At 37.8% G+C, this 27,335-nt stretch overlaps 1 protein-coding gene across 2 annotated transcripts in view; it reads right to left on the bottom strand.

The window, feature by feature from the left end:
* Positions 1-534: 534 nt before the first annotated feature.
* The window catches only part of ATRNL1 (attractin like 1), a 772,750-nt gene continuing 745,949 nt past the window's right edge, over positions 535-27,335 (bottom strand). For both annotated transcript variants that reach the window (XM_025917756.2, XM_086680957.1), the window contains one exon: positions 535-2,767. In XM_025917756.2, coding sequence (XP_025773541.2) covers positions 2,643-2,767 — 125 coding nt within the window. In that variant the 3' untranslated portion in view covers positions 535-2,642. The remainder of the gene's footprint in view (positions 2,768-27,335) is intronic.

The raw sequence follows: 27,335 nt of genomic DNA, 5'->3' as shown, positions 1-27,335 counted from the left end.
CCGATTCTGTGTCTCCCTCTCTCTCTGCCCCTCCCCTGTTCATGCTCTGTCTCTCTCTGTCCCAAAAATAAATAAACGTTGAAAAAAAAATTAAAAAAAAAAAAATAAAAAGTTAAAAAAAAAAGGTAGCATCTAAATTTAAAGTGTTTGGGATGTGGGGACAAAAAAATTGTGACACAAATACAAAGTGATAATCCCTAAGGTCTTTTCAATCCACTTTACCTGAGGGTGAAGAATTTTGCTGCCAGTAAAATGCTTTGATACGTTGAGAAGATATTGTAAAAGTAGTCACGGAGGTAGCAATATTTGGCCCAGAAAGATATAGTATGACTTTAACTTCACATTGCATTATGTCCCGTAACTCTCTAAAATTCAAATTTTCAAGTTTTAGGAACCCAGTGGGATTGGAGGTGGATACAGCTTGGCAATTCTTTCTTTGTAACACTGTTTGCTTCGCCTCTCTAAATGGACAGCTGAAATAGATTTTATATATGTTTTTGTGTTTTGTTACATAAGCTTTCTCTCATACAACTGTTAGAGAATTAAACAAATTGGGCATTTTATTTTTAAATGATTATATTTTTGTAGTCACCAGTTTTGTCAATTTATTTTTCCAGGCGAAAAAGCAACATTTAAAGGGTCCAAAAAGAAGCTAATAAAATTACTTGATAGTTTTTCTAGGAGATGTTTACAAACTTTCCTTGCCTTTTTTTTTTTTTTTGAGAGATAAAATATCACAGGGAGGCAAAAACAACCAGCTTCACTGCCACCCCCTCTCCCAAAAAACCCCACAGGCTATAGATAAAATTACTCTAAGAATTAGTCTTATTTTTAACGCATAGAAAATAGCAAAATTATCATGCCAACATAAAGAATATATACTATAATTCATAAATGTCTAATTATCAAAACAGTGATAGGCATGGTTAGATGCAACCTAGCAATCTTATATACGATGCAACTACCTATTGTATGGTCATTCCTGTTATATATTACATTCGATCCTCATCAAATTAAGCTGACTATGTATAATGGTATTATGAAATAAACATTGAATATCACAATAGGGTCATATTCCGCTACTGTACAACCACAGCATGCAAGTTAACTATGCATTAGCTGTAAACAGTAAAGTGTCATTACCTTCCAGAAATCCAAAGAACATGAAAAGTACATATATAGTACTAAACATCAATTATGTGTAAATGGCTTTCATATTGAACAAAACTATGTTGTATAAAGCAGCTTTGGGTCTCTCTGTCACTGCTTTCTACACCTATCCTGTAGTCACCCTGACTACAGTTAAGAAACTGTTAATTCCAAACAAGGTCTGGTTAATGCTACTGAGTTCTAGTGAACTATAGTCAAAATTAGGACACAAATAAATCTATGTTCCAGTGTGAAGGCTGTTCTATACCATTTTTGCTTTCTGCCATAACTCACATGTTTGAATCATGAAGAATATGCTAAATGTGGGCATTGATGAACTTATTTTTTAAACTAGAAACTTGCTCTCATGACACCAATGTGTTTATGTTAGAAATAAGAATACTGTAGATGCTTGCCAACAAATGCTTGTCCCTACTTGTAGTCTAAGTGAATAGTTGGCAAGAAGGACCCTGGATCATGTGAAAACTTTGGAGGGGTCACCTCTAAAATACTTCCATAATATTTGTAAAAGGTAGATAAAATCGAGCAGCTAGGAGAGGAAGGCCAACCAAAGCTGATCCATTCTTACAAAAATGCAGATGAATCATTTAGGTCTGATCCAATGACTCCTAAGCAATTAAAAAAAATTACCATACTAGAGCTGAAGCTTGCACACTGTAAAATAACTATTTCAGCTCTCTTCAGGTTTGGTATTACAGGGTTTTTGGCAGGAGGGAAAAAATTGATTGCTGGACAGGCTTTTCCATGCTCTATCAGCTCTGATAATGAGTGAGGCAGTTGGCGTGGATGACAGGAATGTCCTTTTCACTTGGAATTCTAATAAAACCTCCTGTGAAGTTGCATTTACCATCCATCCAAATGGTCTCATTTTGGTCTGTGTTCCAGTTAGGTGGGAAACTGTCCCATTCTCAAACTGAGTTCGGACATGATATGGTCATGTGGAATATTTAAATACATTACCTACATCCCGCTAAATCAAAATCTTGCTTTTACATTTACAGTGAGATAAAACAGCATTTAAAGCCATTGCGATTTGTTCATTTCCTGTTCATATAGAAGTGATTTAAGTTTGCTTATGAGGCAAAAATTGTACAATTCTCATCACTCAGGCATTATAAAATGTCTTTCTTTAAAGTCCTAGGATATAAACAGTTTGGTTTATAGGAATCACATATTTTCCATCTGCATTAAGAAACAATATACATCTTTTTCTGGAGTATTTAAATGTTATCTATGATAAGCCTAGGAGAGTCGTAAAAACTGACTTTGTCGCCCCTCAGTACTGTTACTTTCATAAAAGTCACGGACATTCTCTGGCCACTTGAGTCATCGCCCATTTGGAGGGAAGTGTACTTGAGCTCTGGAACCATACGCAGGTTTGCCTCCATAAAAACTGAGGCCATAGACCAGCCTGAATGGAAGTCATTTACAAAATCAAACATGTCGGAATATCCAGGAGTCGTTTCTGTTTCTCAGACACAAGTTCCTTGACGTGTTGAGAGGTGGTGTTTTCGATTTCGGACTCCTGAAGTCTTGTCTTTACTGTCGGAAGGCTTCTGTTGTGAAATATCTATTAGGGCACTGGCAATTGCGAGGCCTGGAAGAAAAGGTGAAAATCAGTCAACTACGTGGCTAGACCTTTCTGGGATAGTGACAGTGGTGTCTTAGCACTCTATTTTCATTGTTTTATATTTAGTCATCAAATACTTAGCTGTTTATTGGAAGTTATTACGTACCGTGCCCTTCACTTAAAATGTTCTTCAACTTAGACACATGAACTTCACACATGAAGAAGAACAAGGATCTAACAAAGTTAACTGACTTTGACTTTGGATAATTAAATTCAGTATGTGACAAAAATATCACAAGCAGCCATGGATGTAACTCCACACCTTAGTTCCCGTGTCTGAACACAAGTTTGTACTAGATGTATGAAGAATTTTCAGTGTTACTGTTGTTTTTGTGTGTGTAGAATAAAAACCATTGTGCTAAGATTTTTTTTTAAATTTTGAGCAGTTTTAGGTTTAAAGAAAAATTGAGCCAGTATTGATACATGACTATCAACCAGTCTATAGTTTACATTAGGATTCGCTTTTTGTATTGTACATTCTATGGGGTTTGACAAATGCATAATGTCATGTATTCCCCATTTCAGTATCATACAGAATAATTTCACTACCCTAAAAATCCCCTGTGCTTTACCAGTTTATCTCTCTCTTTCCCCTGAGCCTCTGGTAATCACTAACCTTTTTTAAATGTCTCTATCGTTTTGCCTTTTCTGGGGTATCATATAGTTTCAATCACATCTTTTCTGGTTCAATGGCTCATTTTTTTTTTTTTTTATCACTGAATAATATTCATTCATCCATACATTGTATGGATGTACCACGGTTTGTTTACCCAAGATGAAGGACATCTTGACTGCTTCCGATTTTTGGCAAATATAAATAAAGCAGCCACAAATACCTATGTGCAATTTTTTTATGTAGAAGTAAGTTAACGATTCATAAATACCTAGGAGCATGATCATTGGATCACATGGTAAGTCTGGCTTGTAGCTTTGAAAGAAACTTCCTGTTTTCCAAAGTGGCTCTGCCATTTTGTATTCCCACCACCAATGAATGAGAGTTCTTATTGTACTACATCTCTGTCAGCATTTGGTGTTGTTGGTGTTTGGGATTTTGGCCATTCTAATAGGTGTAACTGTATCTCATGGTTGTTTTAATTTTCAATTCTGTAAAAAACATATGCTGTTAAGCATTTTTTTCATATGCTTATTTGTCAGATGCATATTTTTTTGGTGAGGTATCTGTTCAGATCTTTTGCCCAGTTTTAATTGAGCTTTTTGTTTTCCTATTGTTGAGTTTTAAGATTTCATTTATATTTTAGATAGCAGCAATTCATCATATATGTGTTTTGCAAAGATTTTCTCCAGATCTGTGGCCTGTCGTTCATTCTCTTTTTTTTCAAGTGCTTTTAAGAAGAAAGCACCCAGGCAGAGTTATGTTATGCACAAGCAGACATGGAAGAGACAACTTGATATTTTGTACACATAAGAAAACAATCTTGAGTATGATCAGCAGACTATTAACACAAAAGTAAGTCTCTAGCTATCACAGGTAATTGAAAGAATTCTGTTTTGTGACATCATTTAGTCTCCTGATTGAGGAGAACATTTGGTAATATGTTGATGGATAGTAAATGCCTTCTAAACTTGTAAAAGCAATGGCTCCACCAGATACCCTGGTTTATCATAGCTACGCATGAATCATTTTAGTTTCTGTTGAGTCCCATATAATTCTTGAGTAAAACAAAATGTGCCAAGTCACCATACTAAACCAAGAGAACAGGCTGCTTGCTTTAAAGAGGTCACTAAAGGACTTTCGGTTCATTTTCCTGTCTCCAGGGTCTTGAAGACCTGACACTGAGTAGAGCTGAACCAAACCCTGAGCCCTCACAGACATCTCCTCTATGTGATGCTCTTAGAGAAAGGCCTCACTTTGGATCTTAAGCTATGTAAGATGTCACTGAATTGTTTTACTCCTTGTGGGTCAATCTATTCTAGGTAAGCCTCAACTCTGACCTGGCAAGGATAGAACTCCAGAGGCTTATGAACGGAAAGAAATGCCAAGGGGAACAGACACTGTAAGGGGAGGGTCCACTAGCCTAGGACAGTATTGTAGAAGTCAAAGGAGGACAGGGTTCAAGGAGTCTGCAGAGGGACCAAATGGGCCAGCAGTGAGGCTGGATGTGGAGACCATTCGATTTCCTCAAAGAAGATTTTGATGATCTTTGAGTCATGTCCATACCTAACTGAGGAAGGGAGTCCACAAGTTAAGCGGGGGATGGGGTGAAAGGAAATGTGGCCGTGCATGGAAGAGCCCCATGCTCAAGCCATTTGGCAATAAGGGAACTGGTGCACAGGGGAAGCAACAGGTCAGATGAAATCTGTGTGACTACATAGAATTATCTGAGTACATATATATTTTTAAATGTTTATTTATTTTGAGAGAGAGAGCATGCATGCAGGTGGGGGAGGAGAAGAGAGAGAGAGAGACAGAGGGAGGGAGGGAGAGAGAATCCCAAGCAGGCTCCACACTGTCAGCATGGAGCCTGATGTGGGGCTCGATCTCATGAACTGTGAGATCATGACCTGAGCCAAAATCAAGAGTCGGATGCTCAACTGACCGAGTCACCCAGGCGCCCCTGCATATATTTTTTAAAGGGAAAAAAGAGTTTTAGGTACTTTCGAAAACAGAAGAGAAGGTATTTGTAGAGAAGGAGAAATTAATGGTGCTGGGGAGGGAAGGGACTAAAAAGTTACAGTAATCACGGGCTAGGCTGACAATCTCAGGTATTTAGTTTTTCAGGGTTGCTGTTAAAGAACCTGCTCTTTCAGGATAATAAACAATTACTCAAATTTCTTAGAGGTAATGCAAGTTCAAAGGTTCAAAGTTTAAATAAAAATCGCTTTCTTGACCTTGGAAGAGCACAGATGGACTTCTGAAGTGGCCAACAAAGACGTTTTAACCACTTATTCTGCTGTAGGAAATAGTTATTTTGTTATTTCTTCAGGAGAGGAAGCTGAAGCACATGTTTTCTTTTAAAAAAAGAATCACGGAGCAGGGTTGTGCTAACTGAAAGTTCGGTTCAGGCAGACCTGAAGTTTCTGCAGATCTCTTGGCACACTTCGGTCATAATTCACAACCTTCTGTTATTTCATTCCTGGCACCATCTTATCCAGAGACAGCCAAATATGACAAAGAATGTATGTCTCCTTTAATGTAGACGGAGACCACTTACACTAATTTCAATGATCACAGCATCTCAATAGGAAATCGTGTTATTCATTAAACCACTGCATGACCCAGTCCAAAAGAGCCCTGAAAAACAATACTTTTCCATTTACACGTGGCTGCAAATGTTGCTTCCTTACAGAAGATACATTCCAGGAGAGAAGTAAACAGTGTGAGTTGCCAAAACAGGAAATTCTATGCTAATCCGAAACTGTCACTGTACCTTTGTATTTCAGGGTATTTGCAGTCCAAAGCCTAATTAAAGTAGTGTCTCTCATAAATATCCTGGGTTTGCTAATGATTTGTAAGCTTGGAAACACATTCAGCTGGAAATAATAAATCATAAGCCATGTTTCAGTCCTTAAGTTACAAATAAAATTGCAAATCATGCTTATTTTTAATTTGACAAATTTTTGTTCTTTCCTATGAAAATGGAACAATCAACTGCATTTACAGATCCTGCATAAATGGCAATGTGCGTGCAAGAAACCTTGGACTCCTGGAGGCAGTGACGTTTGAGTGTCCACCACATGTGCTCACAAAGGACACTCTGAGGGCCACCGCCCACCTCTCATCCTCCTGATGGGCCAAACGATGTTTTCCTTTAGATGTAAGCTTGAGTCCTTTACAGGACTACACAGCTTGTGGCACACCATGAGTTATTCTTTTTTATAATACTGTAATTTAATTCTGAACAGCATAATAATCATAATAACTGCATGCATATATGTTTACGTGTCGAATTATTGGGGATAGGTGTTTATTACTGATTTTGCATTTCTGCGTATTTTAATATATGGAGAACTCTAAAATAACAACAACCACCCAGAAATTGCTATATCCTCAGTCAACCTACAAGAGGCCCTGGACACAAGAATAAACTGTTCCTGAGGTTTCTAGTGTGTGGAAGATGCTTTAAAAGAAGATAAAGTTCTATCATTGTCCTTCAATATACTTTATTGTAGGGAATTTTTTTTAATGTTTATTTTTGAGAAAGAGAGGGAGACACAGAATCTGAAGCAGGCTCCAGGTTCTGAGCTATCAGCACAGAGTCTGATGCAGGGCTCGAACCCACGGACCGTGGGATCATGACCTGAGAAGTCTGACACTTAACTGGCTGAGCCACCCAGGCGCACCTGTAGGGCGTCTTAATTGATTACAAAAAAAAAAAAAAAGTTTTCAGTAGCTCTTTAAAAAAAACAACAAAAACAATATGACTCCTCCCCACATGTAACATGTACGTGCTGGTGAGAGACTGAACATATAAACAGACAATGGCCAGACGTAAGATAAAAACAGAACTCTGGCCCTCAAACTGCAGCAACCTGCTCATGCAAGCACACCCTTATCTGCAACAACCAGGCTAGGAAGCCAGCCCGCCATGTGATGGCAAGTCAGACCCCTATGTCTAGTAACAATCTAGGAAGTCAAACAATTACCCTATAACAACGGGCCCCACCTACCCAACTTGATTAATAACTGACAACTTCCCTAATTTTTGTCCCTGCTTCCAAATAAGGACCAATCAGAAAAAGGCAACTATGCACCTCTAACCAATCACATAGCACATCCGTTTCCAGTTAACCTGCCTCCGGCTTTCCGGTGCCCATTGCTTCCCATCAGGGCGCACTTGAAGCCTTCTCTTTTTTCCACCATAAAAGGTTCCCATTTGCCTATTTTTAAGGGTCTGCCAAAATGCAAGCAAGCAATGGTGGATGACTGACTCCCTTCCTGTAGCGAGTTCTGAGTAAATAGCCTCACTTGCTATTTGGTTGGTCTTGGCTTGTTTTCACGCTGGTGATGAAGAGACAAAAAGGTAGCTTGAGATCTTTCCTGGATTTTTTTTTTTAACAAGCATCAATAAAACAACAACAACTTAAAAATAAGTTATCCATGTTGCCCTTCGAGGCAAACACTTTCTCCCGTTTAGATTCCCCTGGGAATTTTTTCCCCCCACCCAGGGAGAGGTTTTCTGGTGATGCCCTCTCGCTCCCGGTGCCATAGGAGGAAGCCCTTCCTGCAGTGGGATGCGATGCAGTGGCACAGGCTGCCTGCGGTTTGCGTTCCATTAAAATCAGGTCACTCCAGAAGATCATTTTTCAAAACGTCACACAAATCATCTGATGAAATCCACTTACTGTGTTCTCTAGACCTAGCACAGTTCCTTGTTATCAAAGCAATACAATTAACTGGGGGAACAATTCATTATTTTAGACTGGTGGTCTAAAGGAATTTCATTTACCATGTCAAGATGATGCACAGACACTGCAGGCTAGCAGAATTTACATCAAAATATGCCCATAGACTCAATAAAAATGCTGGCGTTTAAATATTTATTATAAACTTTACCTTTTTGCACTTTGAGTTCTTAAACACCAGACACTATGACATTTAGATTATTTAAATATGAATTATAAACCTCATAAGAAAGAAGGTACCATCTTCTGTTTCCTGTCCCGTTTGCTATGGCCTTGTGGTTTTTCAAACTAGCTCCTGCTAACGTGGAACATCACCCGTGGCTGCTCTGGATGACAGGGCAGGGCAAGCTATGAAGGAGGCAGACTCCTTTGGGGCCATGTAGATTTCCCTCAGAACAGGGGCACAAGTTAGTAGTTACTGATTTGGATGCCAAGAGCTACCACAGATATTTGGTAAATAAGCAGAAGATACACCCAAATCAGACCTTTCCTCGGACTCTCAGAGAAAAACAATAACAACGACTTTTTTTTTCTATAATTAAGAATTAAGGCTCTCAATAAACACGTGCAGACATGCCCTACAAAGAAAGCAATACAAATGACTAACAGCTAAATATTTAAATGGTAAATATATCTTTTCAAACCACTAAATTTGCAATGAAAACCACCAAGGAGAAACATCAGGCAGGAATCGAGTTGTCTTTAGTAAAACTCTAGTTTTTCCTAATGGAAGGGAAATGGTATTAGTAGACTCCAGCAGTAACAATCTAATCATAAAATTACTGATGTGTGTTTTTTTACAATTATGCAGAACAATTAATAAGTACAGTAATAAACTACTGCACATCAAGTGAAATTGCCTTGGAAAGAACATTCTCACTTTATACACAAACATAGCACTTCCATTTTACATTTGAACAAAGCCTCAGAAAAGTCATTCATTTTGAAATGTTCTCCTCCCAAGTCTGTGTAAAAGCAGGCACCACTATATATTTTAATTTTCCAGGAAAACAGCTTCATTAGGTGTGAAAGGTTAATTGCAGGTTTAAGTGGAGTTCAGGGAATGGTGCAAGGTCTGCAGTGAATTGCACAGTCTGCTTCGGGATGACCTAAATGAGTGCTGTAAACTGTTTGCCCTGCTGAAATGTTTTACTACCTCATTTACTATCTGTCTTCTTTTACGGCTTGTATTTGTAGTTCTTCTAAACCTTTAATGGCTACAGTTTTATTTCACTGTAATCAGATTTAAATGGAAATACCATGCTGGGATGTTTAAATGTTTTCCCTCTGATTGTATACAGCTACATGCTACTGATCAGAGTCTTGGCTATCCTTCACATGATTAAGAAAGTGACTTTGGGAAACTTTGATGTTGCATTGACGCTAGCTATTGTGCAGACTTCATTTAACATTCGGCGTGGCCACCCTTGCCAAGATGCAAGTGGGGCTAGATGCATAATTAGAAAATATGCATTTCCACTTTGATTGATCTGTTGGAAGGCCAGTGCAACTGAAGTCATTATTAGGCAAAACTCCAAAGGTTACACTGTTGAACCAAAATTGAAACACTTCAAGTACTGCAAACATTGGAATGACAAATGGACTAGTCATATTTGTCTGAAGAGTTTAAAGAAATGTTTCCCTTCACCTACTAAAAACCAATGGCAACTAGAGATGCCAATACTTAAAGACAAATTGTTAACTACATTCCCGTTATACGATTTTGTTTGGCCTTTAGCACATCATAATGTTGTAAAATTTCACTTAAAGACACATGGAACAAGTTTTACGAAATGTAATCCTACTGCTAACACCACAGATGCCACCTTCTATAACATTGCCAAGCATTCCCTAAATTGTTTATGGACTGTTCTGATTGGTAAGAGTATGCTGAGTAAATCATGGACGTTATGGTCTCAAGTCATTGTGTAATGCAAATCCTCATGCTTCTCAACAAGTAAAGCTTCTTTTAGATCTTATCAGTTCAAATTTTAATTACCTAGTAAAAATCTTATTAATTCATTTAAAATATTTTGTGATTTTTTTTTTTAGAGGCACAAACATTATAAGCATCAGCCTTGCAGCTACCCTTCCACATTGTTAAGTAATGTTAAGTACTTTCCAACTGAGAATTCCCTCATCCTAAGCCAACTGGGGAAATATTTTCTAGCAATTTCTTCCTTCAATTAAAAAAAATCTGATATATGATAATTCTTAATTTTAAGCCCCAATCATCTTCAAATTAATTAAAGTGCTTACTGATCACTGGAAAAATCAAACTATGGCAGTTTTGTAATAATGGTAATATTTTATTTTCCACTAGGGAGAGACATTGAATTTTAGCGTTTCTAGTAGTAAAATGTCATTGTTTGCTTTAAATTAAATGAGATTATATGTGAAAATACTTTATAAAGTGTTATAAAAAGATAGTTAATAATTTCAATAGTAAATCAGCTACTACTACTACTAGTAAGAAATCACAATCAAATTGCAAATGTCCAAAAACTCCAAAGTATCAAGAAAGTGAAGAGCAAATCATTTCATTCAACTATAATTTCTTGAGTGCCTACTATATGCCAGGCAATGCTCTGAGTCTCTAAGAATTTAGCAATTGATGAGACAGAAAATACATAAAAGATTCTATATTCCATGGAGCTTCCATTATAGGGGATCAAACTCATGTATTTTTTTTGACTGAGTTATTGCAAAGATTAAATGTGAAGGGCCTAGGAAAGTGCCTGACACATAAGATCTCAAAAATGTCAATCATCATCATCATCATCATCATCATCAAGTGAGAAGTTTGAAGTCAACTAGGAAGCAGTTGACAAAACACTGGGAACCCAAGACTTTGTTGGGGTGTCTGGGTGGCTCAGCCGGTTGGGCATTTGACTTGATTTGGACTCAGGTCATGATTTCATGGTTTGGGATGCTCTCTCTCCTTCTTTCTCTGCCCCTCCCTCATTCATGTTTGCTCTCTCTCAAAATAAATAAATAAGTAAATAAATCTTAAAAAAAAAAGGCTTTGCCTCTATCCATTAATAGCATTCACTCACTCATTCATTCATTCAACAACTAGTATGTTTACTGTGTGGAATGCCAAATAAAGAACAAAATTTGTTGGAAAGGTGGACTCAAAGACTCACAGATAGCATCAGTATAGAACAACATTGCCAGTGAGGTGGTACTATGTTTAGTCCTCAAACCAGAATTATTCTGATACCTTGGAAAATAAAATTGAGAATTTGCTCATAGATGTAGAGATGACTTATATGTGTGGCCCATTCATCAGAGAATATGATAACAATTGAAAATGATAATGGCAAAATAGAGGAATGACAACACTGAATAGTGAAAGCATTGTTTACATTAATATTGCTTGTATTATTGGACATACTACTAACAATGAACTTCTCCCTACTTTTTAGAGTTAATAAATGCTTTTACATTGAGTATCTAGGTTGTTTCTCAAGACTATTCTGCTGAAGTGTGTCCAGAAGCTCTTTGTTTAAAAAAATGTTTATTTATTTTGAGAGAGAGAGAGAGAGAGAGAGAGAGCAAGTACATGAACCGAGGAGGGGCAGAGGGAAAGAGAAAGAGAGAGAATCCCAAGCAGGTTCTGCACTGTCAGTGTAGAGCCAGATCATGCCCTGGGCCAAAATCAAGAGTTGGATGCTTAGCCAACTGAGCCACCCAGATGTCCCAGAAACTTCTTTTTATCTATGCTTCCCCAATGGCCCAAATGAGGCACAGAGTGATGAAGTGACTAGTTCAGGCTCACACAGTTAGTGGTAGTAGTGGGAACTGAGACCAAGCCTCCCAATTCTTTGACTTGAATTCTACTCAGTTTATACCATTAGAAGGAAATTTCTACTTTAGTATAAATGAGTAATGATTTTGAACCAAATGGGGGAAAAAAAACCCAATTCAAAAATTGCTAGGGGTATGAAATCAGTTAAGGTCAAAGGCTTTAATTAATGCTGATGGTAATAAAAATAAAAATAAAAAAAAAAAACCCTATTCTGTTAACATTGACTGAATGCTTACTCTATGCCAGGCATTGCCCTCAGCACATGATGTGCATTGTTTAACCCATTTATGTAGATAGGAGTGGACGACAACACAGGTTAAATCAATAAACATGTGTTGAGGGTATATTACAGCTAGTGTGGTTGAGGGTGGTTGTCAAAGAGTCATTATCAAACAGCATCAAGCTCGGCAACCATGCAAGAGCTCCCACATTTGCTAATAATCACACCGAGACAAATTCTATGAAGTAGGCCCAAGGCACGAGGGGAAAAAAGTCAAGAGGAGACTTCCTGGGGGCGGGGTGGGGGGCGGAGATCACAGATTCCCAGGGGAGGTGGTTTCTGAGCTGAGGTTTGAAAGACAAGAAAGAACTACTCACAAGAAGAGCACAGGCATGAGCAGTGTGGCGTATTCTGGCTGGAGGGAACTAGAACTTCACCAGCATGGAGAGCAAGGGCATTTGCAACTTCAGGACATTTGCTACGAGTGTACCGCAGGTTCAAAAGGGAGACTAGTGAGAAAGAAGGGAGTGGGAAGCATAAGGGGGTCCGTGAGACAGCCCTAGGTACCAAACTTGGAAACAGAGGTTTAATCTGCAAGACATAAAAAGCCTTGAAATGATTTTAAGGCGTGGAGAGGCATAGCCAGACCGTTACTTCAAAGAGACACCCCTCGCGGTAGCACAGACGGATGGGAGTTGGGGACAAGGCTATGATTATTGAAACCAGACAGGAAAATGGCAGTAGAGAGAGAGATAAAGAATGAACAGGACAGATGTTTTAGGAGAGACTAATATGGGAGATGAAAATAGGGAGGAATCTAGAACTCCCAGCTTTCTGGCTTGAGAGAGAGCGTGGCCAGTGCATACTTGAGTGGCCAAGTGCATACCAATTCTACTCACTGGTATATGAAGGAGGAACAGTATATCCAAGGAAGGTGGTGGCTAATTTGTTCAGTTCTAGACATACTGAGATTGGATGACCCGTGGGACACCATAGTGGAGATATCTAGCTAGAAATGCAGGTGGGAAGCTCAGGAATAAAGTCTAGCCCTGAGATACCCAGGGTTTTTACACGGATGGCATCTTAAGACTTTGTTAGTATAGGTAACAGCTGTTACAATAAAGCCTCAAATATCAGCAGGTGAACACGATAGTTCATTTCTCACTATGTAAAATCCAATCCTGAGGTGTCAGGACACATGTGGGGGAAGGAGGAGGTAGTGAATGCAGCATCTGCTCTATGTAGTTACTCAGGGACCAAGGCTGATGGGGATTCTGCCATCTTCAGTCAGGGGTTTCCATGCTTGCCTTGAGCATTGACATCTAGGTGGCAGGTGGTAGACAAGAGGGTAGGAAAGCTCATGACACTCTGCCTCAATGCCATTTGCAAGTACTATTCCCCAGGGAGGGAGGTGCAGATCCCTGCCACCGGGGTGGATAAGTCTGCCCTTGGTAGAAAGAACGGGATAAGAAGGAGGGGGGACCGAGAGGAGAGCACTGGCAATGGAGGAGAGGAGCCCACGAGAAGACAGTATATCCGGAGAGGTAAGAGGAAGGCAGGACAGAGACTGTCCACAGACTCTGTAAGAAAACTAGCCAGAGACTAGTTTATAACCTGTGGATGCTGTTTCTGTTTGCAACAAATAGCCAAAAACTTCCATGACAACGATAAGCCAGCTGAGTTTGTGGCTTCCAAGCCTTTCTTGATCTGAAATTCAGAATGTCCCTTGGGAGGTTTCTCTTGGAAGGAAGTTGGAGTAGGTGGTTCCTAAGGTCACTCAGGCTCTACAAATTTATGACTGCAGCTGCCTTTCTTGAGTGGGCCAACAGCAAGGACCCAGACACCATTGCGAGCCCCCTCTCTCGTACATATTCTTGAGTGGCAGCAGAGTAGGATACCACGAGCATCACTGTGAAGTCAGGGGACTGGATGGGTCCAAGGACTTCCTTGCCGGAAACGTGCATTTGTTCTGGCTGGTTAAGGACCTTTGAGGGAGTGGACACACTTCTACCAGAGTGAGAACCTCACCCGTACTGGCAGGTGTGGTTTGTACTGACCAATGGGTGTGGCTTCTATGATGCCAATAACACTAATCAAGGAACTGGCTCTTAAGTTTCATATCAGGGAGGTCAGGAGAATGGGCAGTGTCCAAGACCAGGTGGGATTAACCTGCCCAGAAATCTCTGGGCAACCGAACAGATTTCTTTTTACATTTAGTTTTTTAACCCTTTATGTTATAATACAATTTTGTATTTTAACCCTGCCTACCTCCAAGACTGGGAGCACCTTAAATATAAGAGCTATGTTTTTACGCATCCTTATATCCCAATGCGTCGTCTAAAATAGGTAATCAATAAATAGGACTTGAATGAGGATTAAAGGATGTCTCACAGTGCTGTGTGCTGCTAAGGAAGTGAATTCTGATCAGAAGTCTCGGTGTTGTTTTACCTTAAAGGCAGTCAGAAGTATAGGCTGGCCTCTTTAGGTTTCTCCAATCCTTACGCTTAGTCGCAAAGAAGACAGTGAGTGGAGCATGGGTAAAATGCAGGGCAGGGAGGGACCACCGCGGCACCAGTGTAACTATAAATAATCTCTTGTCCGAGAAGGTGACCCAGCGGAGAGTGTCCCGCATGGTGTCACCTTGCTCCCCTTAAGGCCTGACGTGCTTATGCCCAAACAGTGAGAGCCACACTAGTGAGCATCTTGCTCAGTACCTTGGTCAACACTGTCTATAAACGGGCTTTAATATCTGTGGCTGTGGGTACAGTATTGATGAAAAATTGAAACAGCTACCACACTTGCTTGGCAGCAAAGCATCAGCAATTCCTTTCTCCCTGAATGTCTTTGGAGACACTGAGTATTTTTAAATCAACTCTGGAAGTCTATCCAAAGCTTCTTTCAGGTCTTGAATGAACCACTTCCCAAAAGGAAAAATCAGTTTACCTTTCATGTTCTGATCTCTCTCTCTCTGGAGATCCGTGCAAAGTCAGAGTCAACACGAAAACACAAATCTTTTTTTTTTTATTTTTTTTTTTTGAGCTCAGATACCTATTTATAAGAAACTAGATTATAATTGTCAATCAAGGTTAAAGAGTGTTGGGTGGTGTTGTGAATCACGCTGCTTTCTGTAGCATTTATATAAGAATACATGAGAGTACAGTAGATAGACTCAAATTTAAAATATCACATAACACATATATACCACAATGAGTATTAAAAGACAAGCTATCAACTAAAAACATATGAAGTTTAGTATTGTCCAAGGTGATGTTTCTACTCCTCTACGTTCACAGCATCAATTTAATGCCTTCTATACAAAACTCTCAGATCATTGCAAAAATGGGAGGGAGAAAACTAGATAAAATTATGCAAATCTCCACTTCTAGCCATTTAGATAAAACGGAAGAGAAAAAATGCTATATAGAATCATGATTTTTCCATTAATATTATTATAAATTGCTCAGACCTTACCAAAAGTTATTACAGATAACTTAATGGCCAAAGGCATTTTAACAAAAACAGATGTGTCGCAGCCAAATTGGTCCTTGATAAATCTCTTTTGCTGAAGGAAAAGGCAATGTAGTTGGACAGTGTACTTCCCAAAACAGACTCCAAACCACTCCTCTGGTGTTTGCCAAGTGATCCAAGACCCCAGATAGTGCACATTCTCTCCAGCAATTCAAAACAGGGACTTTGGGGAAGTAGTTTGTTTAAATGACCTCCTTTAATCTATCAGAAGTTAGTATAAAAGAAATCTTCATTCTCTGAAGCAATTTTGAGAATCTGACTGAGCATGTCGCATAAATGCTGACCCTTCTGAGTGAAAAAAGTGTCATTTTGTCCCACTTTGCCTTTGGAAACAATCAAAGTGTCCTCTGAGCTACTGTAAATTGAGAAGTGTCACAAAGAGTCAGCACTAGTGGGAACCTTTCAAACTCTACAGGCAGGTAAATCATAGAGGGAGCTGACTTGAGAATGATCTGGAACTTTCTGATGATGTATCCAGGGGGATAAACATTTCCCTGCATTCATTCCAAGGTATCTGCAGACACGGAGAGAATTCCCATATATTGTTCCACAATCCCTGACTACAGTTTCCTAAATGACTTGCCAAGTGTATTTGTAGAAAGGATATCTGCTAACCACAGGTTCTTCACAGGGTGGCAGTGAAATGGGTTAAGAGATGGATGGAGACAGAAATTCTTACTCATACATGTCATTGAAGAAGGCCCACTAGCAACAGAATCGGAATGTCATTTGTGAGAAGAGATGGAAGGCTTTGCCTTCTTTATTAGGCATATTCACTTTGGATTATATCTCCCTACTTTCAGTAAGTGCCTTAGCTGGCAGGAAGATGAAGAAACTTGCTTTCAGGTCAATAAAGGAAATCTCTTATGATCAATGGTTGATTAGAGCAGGATCTTCTGTGCAGCAGACTCTGGGCTGCATTCTGTAAAGGATTTTCAAATTAGTCTTACTCTGAGGTCTGGGCAAGGGGCCAGTTCACCATCCAGCTGCCGCTGACTTTCAGCCCAGTGGTTGATGAGTTCCCATAATTAGAGGGAAAAAAAGATTTTTAATAAAGAAAAGAAACTTACATTTTAGGGGAATTAAATCTAAGAAAGTATTAAAGTATAGCAGAAGTATGGTACTATGAGGTTTTAAAAAGTATATCTATTTCAAGACACATAGATGAATGGAACAGGATAGAGAGCCCAGAAATAAACCCATGCATATATGGCCAATTAATCTATGACAAAGGAGGCAAGAATATACAATGGGAAAAGAAAGTCTCTTTAATTAATGGTGCTGGGAAAACTGGATAGCTACATGCGAAAAATGAAAGTGGACCACTTTCTTACATCATACAAAAAAATAAACTAAAAATGGATTAGACATCTAAATGTTGAGACTTGAAACCATAAAAATCCTAAAAGAAAATATGGGCAGTAATCTCTTGGTCATTGGCCTTAGTAACATATTTATGGCTATGTTTCCTCAGGTAAGGGGAACAAAAGAAAAAAAAATATTGGGACTACACTAAAATGAAAAGGTTTTGCCCAGCAAAGGAAACCATCAACAAAACAAAAAGGTAACCTACTGAATGAGAGATGTTTGCAAATGTTATATCTGATATGGGGTAATACCCAAAATACATAAAGAACTCACACAATTCAACACCAAACAAACAAACAAAAACCAACCAAACAAACAAAATCAAACGAAACAAAACAAAACAACAAAAACAAATAATCTGAATAAAAATGGGCAAAGGACACGAACAGGCATTTTTCCAAAGAAGATGGCCAACAGACACATGAAAAGACACTCAATATCACTCATCATCAGGGAAATGCAAATCAAAACCACAATGAGATATCACCTCACACCAATCAGAGCGCTAATATCAAAAGGACAAGAAACAACAAATGTTGCTGAGGATGTGGAGAAAAGCGGATCCTTGTGCACTATTGGTAGGAATGTAAGTTGGTGCAGCTAGTATGGAAAACAGTATGGAGGTTCCTCAAAAAATTAAAAATGGAAATATCATATGCTCCAGCAATCACAATTCTGGGATTATTTACCCAAAGGAAAGTAAAACACTAATCTAAAAATATATATGCACCCCTATGTTTATTGCAGTGTTATTTACAAAACTCAAGATATGGAAACAATGTAAGTATTCATTGATAAATGAATGGATAAAGATGATATGAATATATATACTGGACTATTGGAATATAGTGGAAAATTAGAATGAGATTCTTTTTCTCATAGAAAAAGAATGAGATCTTGCCACTTGTGACAACATGGACGGACCTAGACAGTGGTAATACGTTAAGTGAAATAAGTCAGACAGAGAAAGAAAAATACCATATGGTTTCACTTCATGTGGAATCTAAAAAAAACAAAACAAACAAACAAACAAACAATACCAGAAACAGACTCATAAAGACAGAGAACAAACTGGTGGTTTCCAGAGGGGGAGGGAATGGTGGGGAGAGGTAAAATAGATGAAGGGGATTAAGAGGTACAATTTTCCAGTTATAAAATAACTGGAAGACACAAGGATGAAAAATACAGCATAGAGAATGTAATAAATATTACTGTAACAATGTTGTACGGTGACAAATGGTAACCACACCTATTGTGGTGAGCACTAATATCTAGAATCATCAAATCACTATGTTGTACACGTGAAACTAATACAACATTGTATGCCAACTATGTTTTAATAATAAAAATTTTAAAGATATTCACACACATGTGCAGAATATATATATATATATATATATATATATATATATATACACACACACACACACACACACACACACATGCATAATCAGATTTGGTTTTATATTCCTTACTCTGAACCCCCACTTATTAAAGTTGGAGAACGCAGGTTATAATTTTCATTTACAGTGGTATTCATGACTTGTCCATAAACAATGTAAAGGAGATTTTGAAAGGCCAACTATAAATGACTTATTTGTAACTGATTAAGTACATTAAATCCCCCCTGCTTTTACAATTTTTATTATTTTTTTGTAGAAGACTATCTTTTAAAAATGTTTATTTATTTATTTTGAGAGACAGCAAGAGAGCACACACAAGTGGGGGAGGGGCCTAGAGAGAGAGGGACAGAGAGAATCCCAAGCTGACTCAGCACAGGGCCAGATTCAGGGCTCCAGAGTAGTTCTAAGAACTAATCTGGGATGAAGTAGATTATTTAGTTATTTTAACTACTTTGGGAAAAGGCTGGTTTAGAAGAAGGAAATGGCACAGGATGCCACCCGAAGTTATTTATTTATTTATTTATTTATTTATTTAGAGAGCATGCACGGGAGTAAGGGAGGAGGCAGAGGGAGAGAGAGGGAGAATCTGGTTTTTTAAAGCTTATTTATTTATTTTGAGAGGGAGAGAGACAGAGAGAGGGAGAGAACAAGCTGGAGAGAGGCAGAGAGAGAGAAGGGAGAAGGGGACAGAGGATCTGAAGCAAGCTCTGTGCTGACAACAGAGAGCCCAAGACGGGGCTTGAACTCACAAGCCGTGAGATCGTGACCTGAGTCAAAATTGGATGCTAAACTGACTGAGCCACTCAGGAACCCTGAGAGAGAGAGAACCTTAAATGGGCTGCATACTCAGTGCAGAGGCTGAGCAGGGCTTGATCCCACGATCCTGAGATCATGACCGGAGCTGAAATCAAGAGTCAGACACTCAACTGACTGAGCCACCCAGGAGCCCTGCATTTGAAGATAATTTTAAAATATGGAGCACTGATATGAAAGTGTGAAATGGACATAGTTAATTAACCACAGTCACATCCCCTGGATCCAGATACATGAGGAGATATTTCCTTAACTTCTGAAAATGACCAATATTTTAATACGAAAGGCTCTATCCCATATTCTATGAAAGGATTTTAGAAAATACCACAAACTTCACAAGATACTCCTTTACAGGTTATTTAACCCCCTCAAACATTTATATCAGACTGACATTTGAAAAGAGAAAAAAATGTATTTTTATATACAAAAGCAGTCTGTTCAACTTTCCATCTTTAACATATCGACATGCGTTTTGTTCTCGTATTACTCAAAATTAGCTTCGAGATAAAAGTTCATATTAATTATCCCATAATGTAGTCTAATCACTGCTGACATTTTGAAAGATGTGAAGGCAGCCAAGATATACTTAAGAAGTGGGTGAAAATATTACATGTGTTCATCACAGGAAGCCGATGATGCTTCTCCATGAGTTCATTTCCTCTTAAAGTAAAACCCAATCATGACGGCTAGCGCAAGCTGGGTAAAACGACTGATGGTCTGACCTACTCAGGCATGGGCTCCTTCCTACTTGGTACTTCTCTGGTTCCTAGATGAGGAGCCAGAAAGATTTTGGATGTATTTCAGCTTTAATCTCAGTGTTCTATTGATTCTTATCACTTCAGTGTGACATAAAAATAAGACAGAATGTGTCAAAGTTTTACGTTTTAGATCTCCCTTTCTCAATGTAAATGATTAGCCCTAGAATTAGTGAACATTAAGTCTAATCTGACACTGCCTTTTGAATTTAGTAAATGTCGCAAACTTTAATATAAAAAAAGGTACTTTTACTATTTCACACAAAATTCCTAAATCCCGGAACAAAATATATGTAATCAAACTTAGCATTAACAAAATTTTCCTTTTTAAAAATGTGAGTATGAATTAGCCCTATAGTTTATTTAGTCAATTCAAAAGTTGAAATTTCTCCTTGTTGAAGTGAGTGAAAATCAAACACAAATGCAGTTATGATATAAATGCAAAGGAAAATACTGATTTTGATTCTCTCATGTTATTCTGGTAAGTATTCTACCAAATGGGGTTCCCAGGATAGTTATGTTAAAGAAGAACACAACGATTTAATAAGTTTGGTGATGCCTTTGCTTCTTAAAATCCTATTGAAGTGAATTTAGACATTGTTTATAATTATGAAAGAATCAAGCTTACAGGCCATATTTCTAAAATCATTCTTACAATCTGATCCTACCAGTACAGATGCTTTCCACACACACACACAAACACAAACATATCTGTATGAAGTTATAGATTAAGTCCAAAGAACCAACAAATTGCAAAATATTGTACTAAATTTATACTGGTACTCTGTATTATCCAGATGAACAGAAGCAAAATACTCCCTTATTCTAAAAACAAAAAACAAAACAAAACAAAACACACACACAACTTTTTTACTTCTGCTTTTGATGAGAAATTCAAACAAGGAAAAAGGTAAGACAGTGATCATCAGAAGCTGAATTTGGGGCCCTTGGTTTGGGATAATTAACTAATCAATATACAATTCTCCTTCTGGAGGACACATAGGACCAGACATTTATTAAAGAACTTTTCAGAGTTTTATACAAGGTAATTAATACAGGCTTCAATATAGAAAATTACTTTTTAATGACTTTCTGTTCAAGTTACATGAATTTTATGTAAGGAAATCTTATGAAGTCTAAGATTTTCTTTCCACCCAAGTTATTAAAATTTGTATTTGAATATAGTCCCTTTCATTAACATTAAATCAGTTAGATTTAATTTATGAAAAAGGACTGCTAAGTTTCACAATAGTTGGTGAAGCTTTAATTTGCATTCATGAAAAAACACAATAAATTAATTTGCTACTTGGAAAGAATTTGACAAATGCATTAATCATGAAGAAACTGAATTCGGTTTTCTTTACTCTTTCTCACAAAGATAGATGTAAGATAAGAGACTACCGATTTAACCTTCTTTCGGCAAAATGAGATGTAATGATAAAACAGGGATAGTCATAGAACCAGAGAATTTCAGACCTGGAAGGAATCTTAGAAATTCCCTGGTTTAACAACTGGGGAAAGAACAATTCAGTATCCCCAACTATCCGTGGGGCGGAGTAGTGAGGAGGGATTATTTTCATTTTTTCCATTGGAAACCACCAAAAAGTTCGAGTTATTCAAGGACTAATTTTGCTTTACTGTGGCTTCAGTTTCCCCTGAACCATGCCACTTCTTGTCCCTGTGGTTTTGAGACTGTAGTTTGAGCTCAGAGATGATGCTGAATCATAACACGAAACACTTATTACAGAATTTAGATTTTTAAGCAATAGCATGAAAATAGCACTGAAACTATTCCTGACACCTACATGGTGCACTGATTCTTTTGACAAGTCAATGAAATACTGTCAAATACATTTACAAGTTTGTATCACTGTGAAAAGGTTTGTATAAAGAAGCATTCAACAGCAGTATATTGTATTGCAAATATTTCTCTAATTTGGCTATTTGTCTTTTTACTTGGTTGTATGTTTTCTCCTAGCGTCAAACTTGCTTTCATATGTAGTTCAAGTTATAGACCATCTTTATGACTCCTATGGTTTTCAAATGTTTATTTGTTTATCTTGGGGGGGGGAAGGGGCAGAAAGACGGGGAGAGAGAGAATCCCAAGCAGGCTCCGCTCTGTCAGTGCAGAGCCCAACATGTGCTCAATCTCACAAACCTTGAGATCATGACTTGAGCTGAAATCAAAACTTGTATGCTCAACTGACTGAGCCACCCAGGCGCCCCTATGACTCCTGTGTTTATGTGCTGCTTGCAAGAGGCTTCCCTATTTAGACCACAATAAGGTATTTCTATGTTGCCTTCTATTGCTTTTTAATTTAAATTTTGGTATTATTAAGAAAATACAAAAGAAGTTACTGAAGGCAACAGCAATCACAATATTCTTAGCGAATGTTGAAACCCCATTAATCACTTTGAATGAAATGTAATTCTAATTTTTGATCTACTACATACGTTTTATACATGTGGATATATCTATATCTATATCATCTATATCTATATCTATATCTATATCTATATCTATATCTGTAGTATACAGATTCATTAATTGCTGGGTTGCATGAAGATGTGCATATAATAATTTAAATAATTTAAATCATGGGACCACTTCACCATCATTAGAAGGATTTCAATCCTTAAGTAAAGGCTCTGAACAAAAAAAGACTCCAAGTGCCTACAGAATGATCTTAACAAAATACTGAATAGCTCTTTGTAATTCACATGTTGCGTTGAATTATGGAAATTATTCACATTCTCCCTTTACTGCGGGGTAAAGAAACACAGATTATCTTAAAGATAGGAAGAAAATAACCCACGTGTCCACTTATTACACACGGCTTGTATCCCTTGTGCTAAAATCTCTAAATTAGTTTTACTCTGTTGAGTCTTTGTGTCTGTAGAAGTAAATCTAATTTCTTCTTCTCTTAACTTACAACTTTTTTTTCTAGATCTTATTCTTCACATGAAAGAGACTGCCTTACTTCTTATTTTCTTATTAATTCTTGAATTTTAAAATCTGTTCTTCATATATTGAAAAAAAAGAAAAAAAATAAATAACATTATATCAAAAGCATACTTTTAAACATCAAAAAAAAATAAATAAAATCTGTTCTTATACTACCACATATGCCAGTATGGAGAAGAATATTTTTTGCTAGAGATAATCTTTACAGACTATTAAGAAAGAATATTATCTAGGTTACTTATTTATATATGTAAAGGGGTCATGCTATTTTATCTTAAAGTTTTCGATGGGCTATTTACCTTCAGAAAATTTTGATGACGTGAAATTTTAGCTAAATGGTTACAGACAGACAAACCACTCCGGATTTTGGTTTATTTAGTAAAACATATAAATCCCAGTTGACACATTATGGTGTTTCTCTAAAAAATAAGGATTAAAACAAAAATATTTTCCCAAAGACAGGCAATGCTAAACTGCTTATGTATATCCACAGACTTTTTCCATTTCAAGTAAATCTTAGTGCCAACATATTGGCGAGCTCGTGAGACTGGGTTCGGAGAAGTTTCAGGCTCTCGTCCAGCACCAACTTGACCTACAGCCCTGTGTAGTGAGTCTGGATGTAGCTCAATCAGTTAAGCAAATCTGCACCCCTCTACTCTAGGTGAGTCAAAATCACTGGGGTAGGGAAGCCGTCTAGTGTTTAAGAAATACTTTTCATTCAGAAGTTTGAAACACAAAAAGGTTTGGTTAACCCTGAATTTTGACAATATTCATTTAACCTGTTTTTATTTTACAATACGTGAAAATACAGAGTTACAGAAAGGTTATTACATTTAGGATAATTCCATTTCAAAATGAGGGGATTCGCCAATATATTATACTGACACCACTTAGGAAATCAGACGCTGCATGAGGATTATTCATGTTCTCTTTCTTCTGGTATCGCTACTCGGTACACGTAGGTGGCACTTGTCACTTGGGGCTTTTTAACCATAAGGGACAGCGTCGGCTAGGAGGTAAATGAGGGTTGTCTTCTCAAACTGCAATTCAGGGAAACCTGGAAACCTGGTGGGAGGCGTGAAAGAACTAAAGATCCTTAACTTAAAACATGTTGTCATTGGAGTCTCTTACCTCATCCTTTAAAAAGAAAAGGTTGCTAGTTTCTAAAGTTTTCTTTTTTATCTTTTAATACATATTAATTTGCAGATAAACTTTTGAGAAAAAAATACCGCACAGTTATGATACACACACATCTCCTTTCGGCTGTGTGTCATCATTTTTTCTCTTCTTTTTGTCGTTTGCTCTTCTTTCTCTGCTTTTTAAAATAACGCCTTTCATTCCTGGCTTCCATTACTTTAAAAAGCAGGTGGTGTGATGGCTGGTATTTGACATTCTTGATTAAATAATTGCATTATCTAAACCATCTTCTAAGTTTTCGGGGACCTCCTTTTGTGAAACCACAAAGATGTCTGCTAAAATTTCTCTAAAGCTATCTTATTGTGTGAGCAACTTCGACAGCCATACCATTATGTGATAGTGTGGAACACAGGGAATTTCAGATAGTTTCAATAACCATTTCTGTGATTGTGCTATTCTTCTCGTTTTCGTTCACAGGCAATTTATCTTTAAATATCCCCTGTATATACATCATTTATAGAAAGAAGTACTGACATTTTGATAACTCTTATCATACTCATTTTTTCTCTTAGAACTTTTTTCGGTTGCAATTTTAGTGACATATTCTATAAAATATTGAGTCTATATGACTTGTTTTTATGATATTGACTAAAAGACTTCTCTCTTTTATTAATGCTTTCTTCTAAGGTTACAAAGGTGATTTTTTAAAAAGCATAATGATTTTTTGAGGAACCTCCACACTGTTTTCCAGAGCGGCTGCACCAGTTTGCATTCCCACCAACAGTGCAAGAGGGTTCCCGTTTCTCCACATCCTCTCCAGCATCTATAGTCTCCCGATTTGTTCATTTTGGCCACTCTGACTGGCATGAGGTGGTATCTCAGTGTGGTTTTGATTTGTATTTCCCTGATGAGGAGTGACGTTGAGCATCTTTTCATGTGCCTATTGGCCATCTGGACGTCTTCTTTAGAGAAGTGTCTTTCATGTCTTCTGCCCATTTCTTCACTGGATTATTTGTTTTTCGGGTGTGGAGTTTGGTGAGTTTTTATAGATTTTGGATACTAGCCCTTTGTCTGATATGTCATTTGCAAATATCTTTTCCCATTCTGTTGCCTTTTAGTTTTGTTGATTGTTTCCTTTGCAGTGCAGAAGCTTTTTATCTTGATGAGGTCCCAATAGTTCATTTTTGCTTTTAATTCCCTTGCCTTTGGAGATGTGTCAAGTAAGAAATTACTGCAGCTGAGGTCAGAGAGGTTTTTTTCCTGCTTTTTCCTCTAGGGTTTTGATGGTTTCCTGTCTCACATTCAGGTCCTTTATCCATTTTGAGTTTATTTTTGTGAATGGTGTAAGAAAGTGGTCTAGTTTCATTCTTCTGCATATTGCTGTCCAGTTCTCCCAGCACCATTTGTTAAAGAGACTGTTGTTTTTGTTTTTTTTTTTCCATTGGATATTCTTTCCTGCTTGGTCAAAGATTAGTTGGCCATACTTTTGTGGGTCCAATTCTGGAGTCTCTATTCTATTCCACTGGTCTATGTGTTTGTTTTTGTGCCCATACCATGTTGTCTTGATGATTACAGCTTTGTAGTAGAGGCTGAAGTCTGGGATTGTGATGCCTCCCGCTTTGGTCTTCTTCTTCAATATTACTTTGGCTATTCGGCGTCTTTTGTGGTTCCATACAAATTTTAGGATTGCTTGTTCTAGCTTTGAGAAGAATGCTGGTGCAATTTTGATTGGGATTGCATTGAATATGTAGATAGCTTTGGGTAGTATTGACATTTTAACACTATTTATTCTTCCAATCCATGAGCATGGAATGTTTTCCCATTTCTTTATATCTTCTTCAATTTCCTTCATAAACTTTCTATAGTTTTCAGCATACAGATCTTTTACATCTTTAGTTGGATTTATTCCTAGGTATTTTATGATTCTTGGTGCAGTTGTGAATGGGATCAGTTTATTTGTCTTTCTGTTGCTTCATTATTAGTGTATAAGAATGCAACTGATTTCTGTACATTAATTTTGTATCCTGTGACTTTGCTGAATTCATGTATCAGTTCTGGCAGACTTTTGGTGGAGTCTATCGGGTTTTCCATGTATAATATCATGTCATCTGCAAAAAGTGAAAGTTTGACTTCATCTTTGCCAATTTTGATGCCTTTGATTTCCTTTTGTTTTCTGACTGCTGATGCTAGAACTTCCAACACTATGTTAAATAACAGCGGTGAGAGTGAACATCCCTGTCATGTTCCTGATCTCAGGGGGAAAGCTCTCAGTTTTTCCCCATTGAGGATGATATTAGCTGTGGGCTTTTCGTAAATGGTTTTTATTATGTTTAAGTATGTTCCTTCTATCCCAACTTTCTCGAGGGTTTTTATTAAGAAAGAATGCTGAATTTTGTCAAATGCTTTTTCTGCATCAATTGACAGGATCAGATCTACCCTATGACCCAGCAATAGCACTGCTAGGAATTTACCCAAGGGATACAGAAGTGCTGATACATAGGGGCACTTGTACCCCAATGTTTATAGCAGCACTTTCAACAATAGCCAAATGATGGAAAGAGCCTAAATGTCCATCAATTGATGAATGTATAAAGAAATTGTGGTTTATATACACAATGGAATACTACTTGGCAATGAGAAAGAATGAAATATGGCCTTTTGTAACAACGTGGATGGAACTGGAGAGTGTTATGCTAAGTGAAATAAGTCATACAGAGAAAGACAGATACCATATGTTTTCACTCTTAGGTGGATCCTGAGAAACTTAACAGAAGACCATGGGGGAGGGGAGGAGGAAAAAAAAGTTAGAGAGGGAGGGAGACAAACCATAAGACTCTTAAATACTAAGAACAAACTGAGGGTTGATGGGGGATGGGAGGGAGGGGAGGGTGGGTGATGGGTACTGAGGAGGGCACCTGTTGGGATGAGCACCGGGTGTTGCATGGAAACCAATTTGACAATAAATTTCATATTTTAAAAAAAGCATAATTAAAATTAATCCAGATTTTGGTTAATAATGCGAGATCACTTTAAAGGATGGTTTAAATCCATTCCATGCACTTTGGGGCTGCTCTGTCCCCTTCTAAGGGTTCCCCTTGGGCATCTCCAGCAAATGAATCTCCTGCCAGACCTGGCTAGCTGGGTTCTTGTGTTCCTCTCAGACTCTGGGTG

The sequence above is a fragment of the Puma concolor genome, chromosome D2, assembly GCF_028749965.1.
Source record: "Puma concolor isolate L17-30 chromosome D2, mPumCon1.1.hap2, whole genome shotgun sequence".
Classification (NCBI taxonomy): Eukaryota; Metazoa; Chordata; class Mammalia; order Carnivora; family Felidae; genus Puma; species Puma concolor.
The sequence above is the reverse complement of the archived record's forward strand: the minus strand, read 5'-3'. Positions and strand labels throughout refer to the sequence as shown.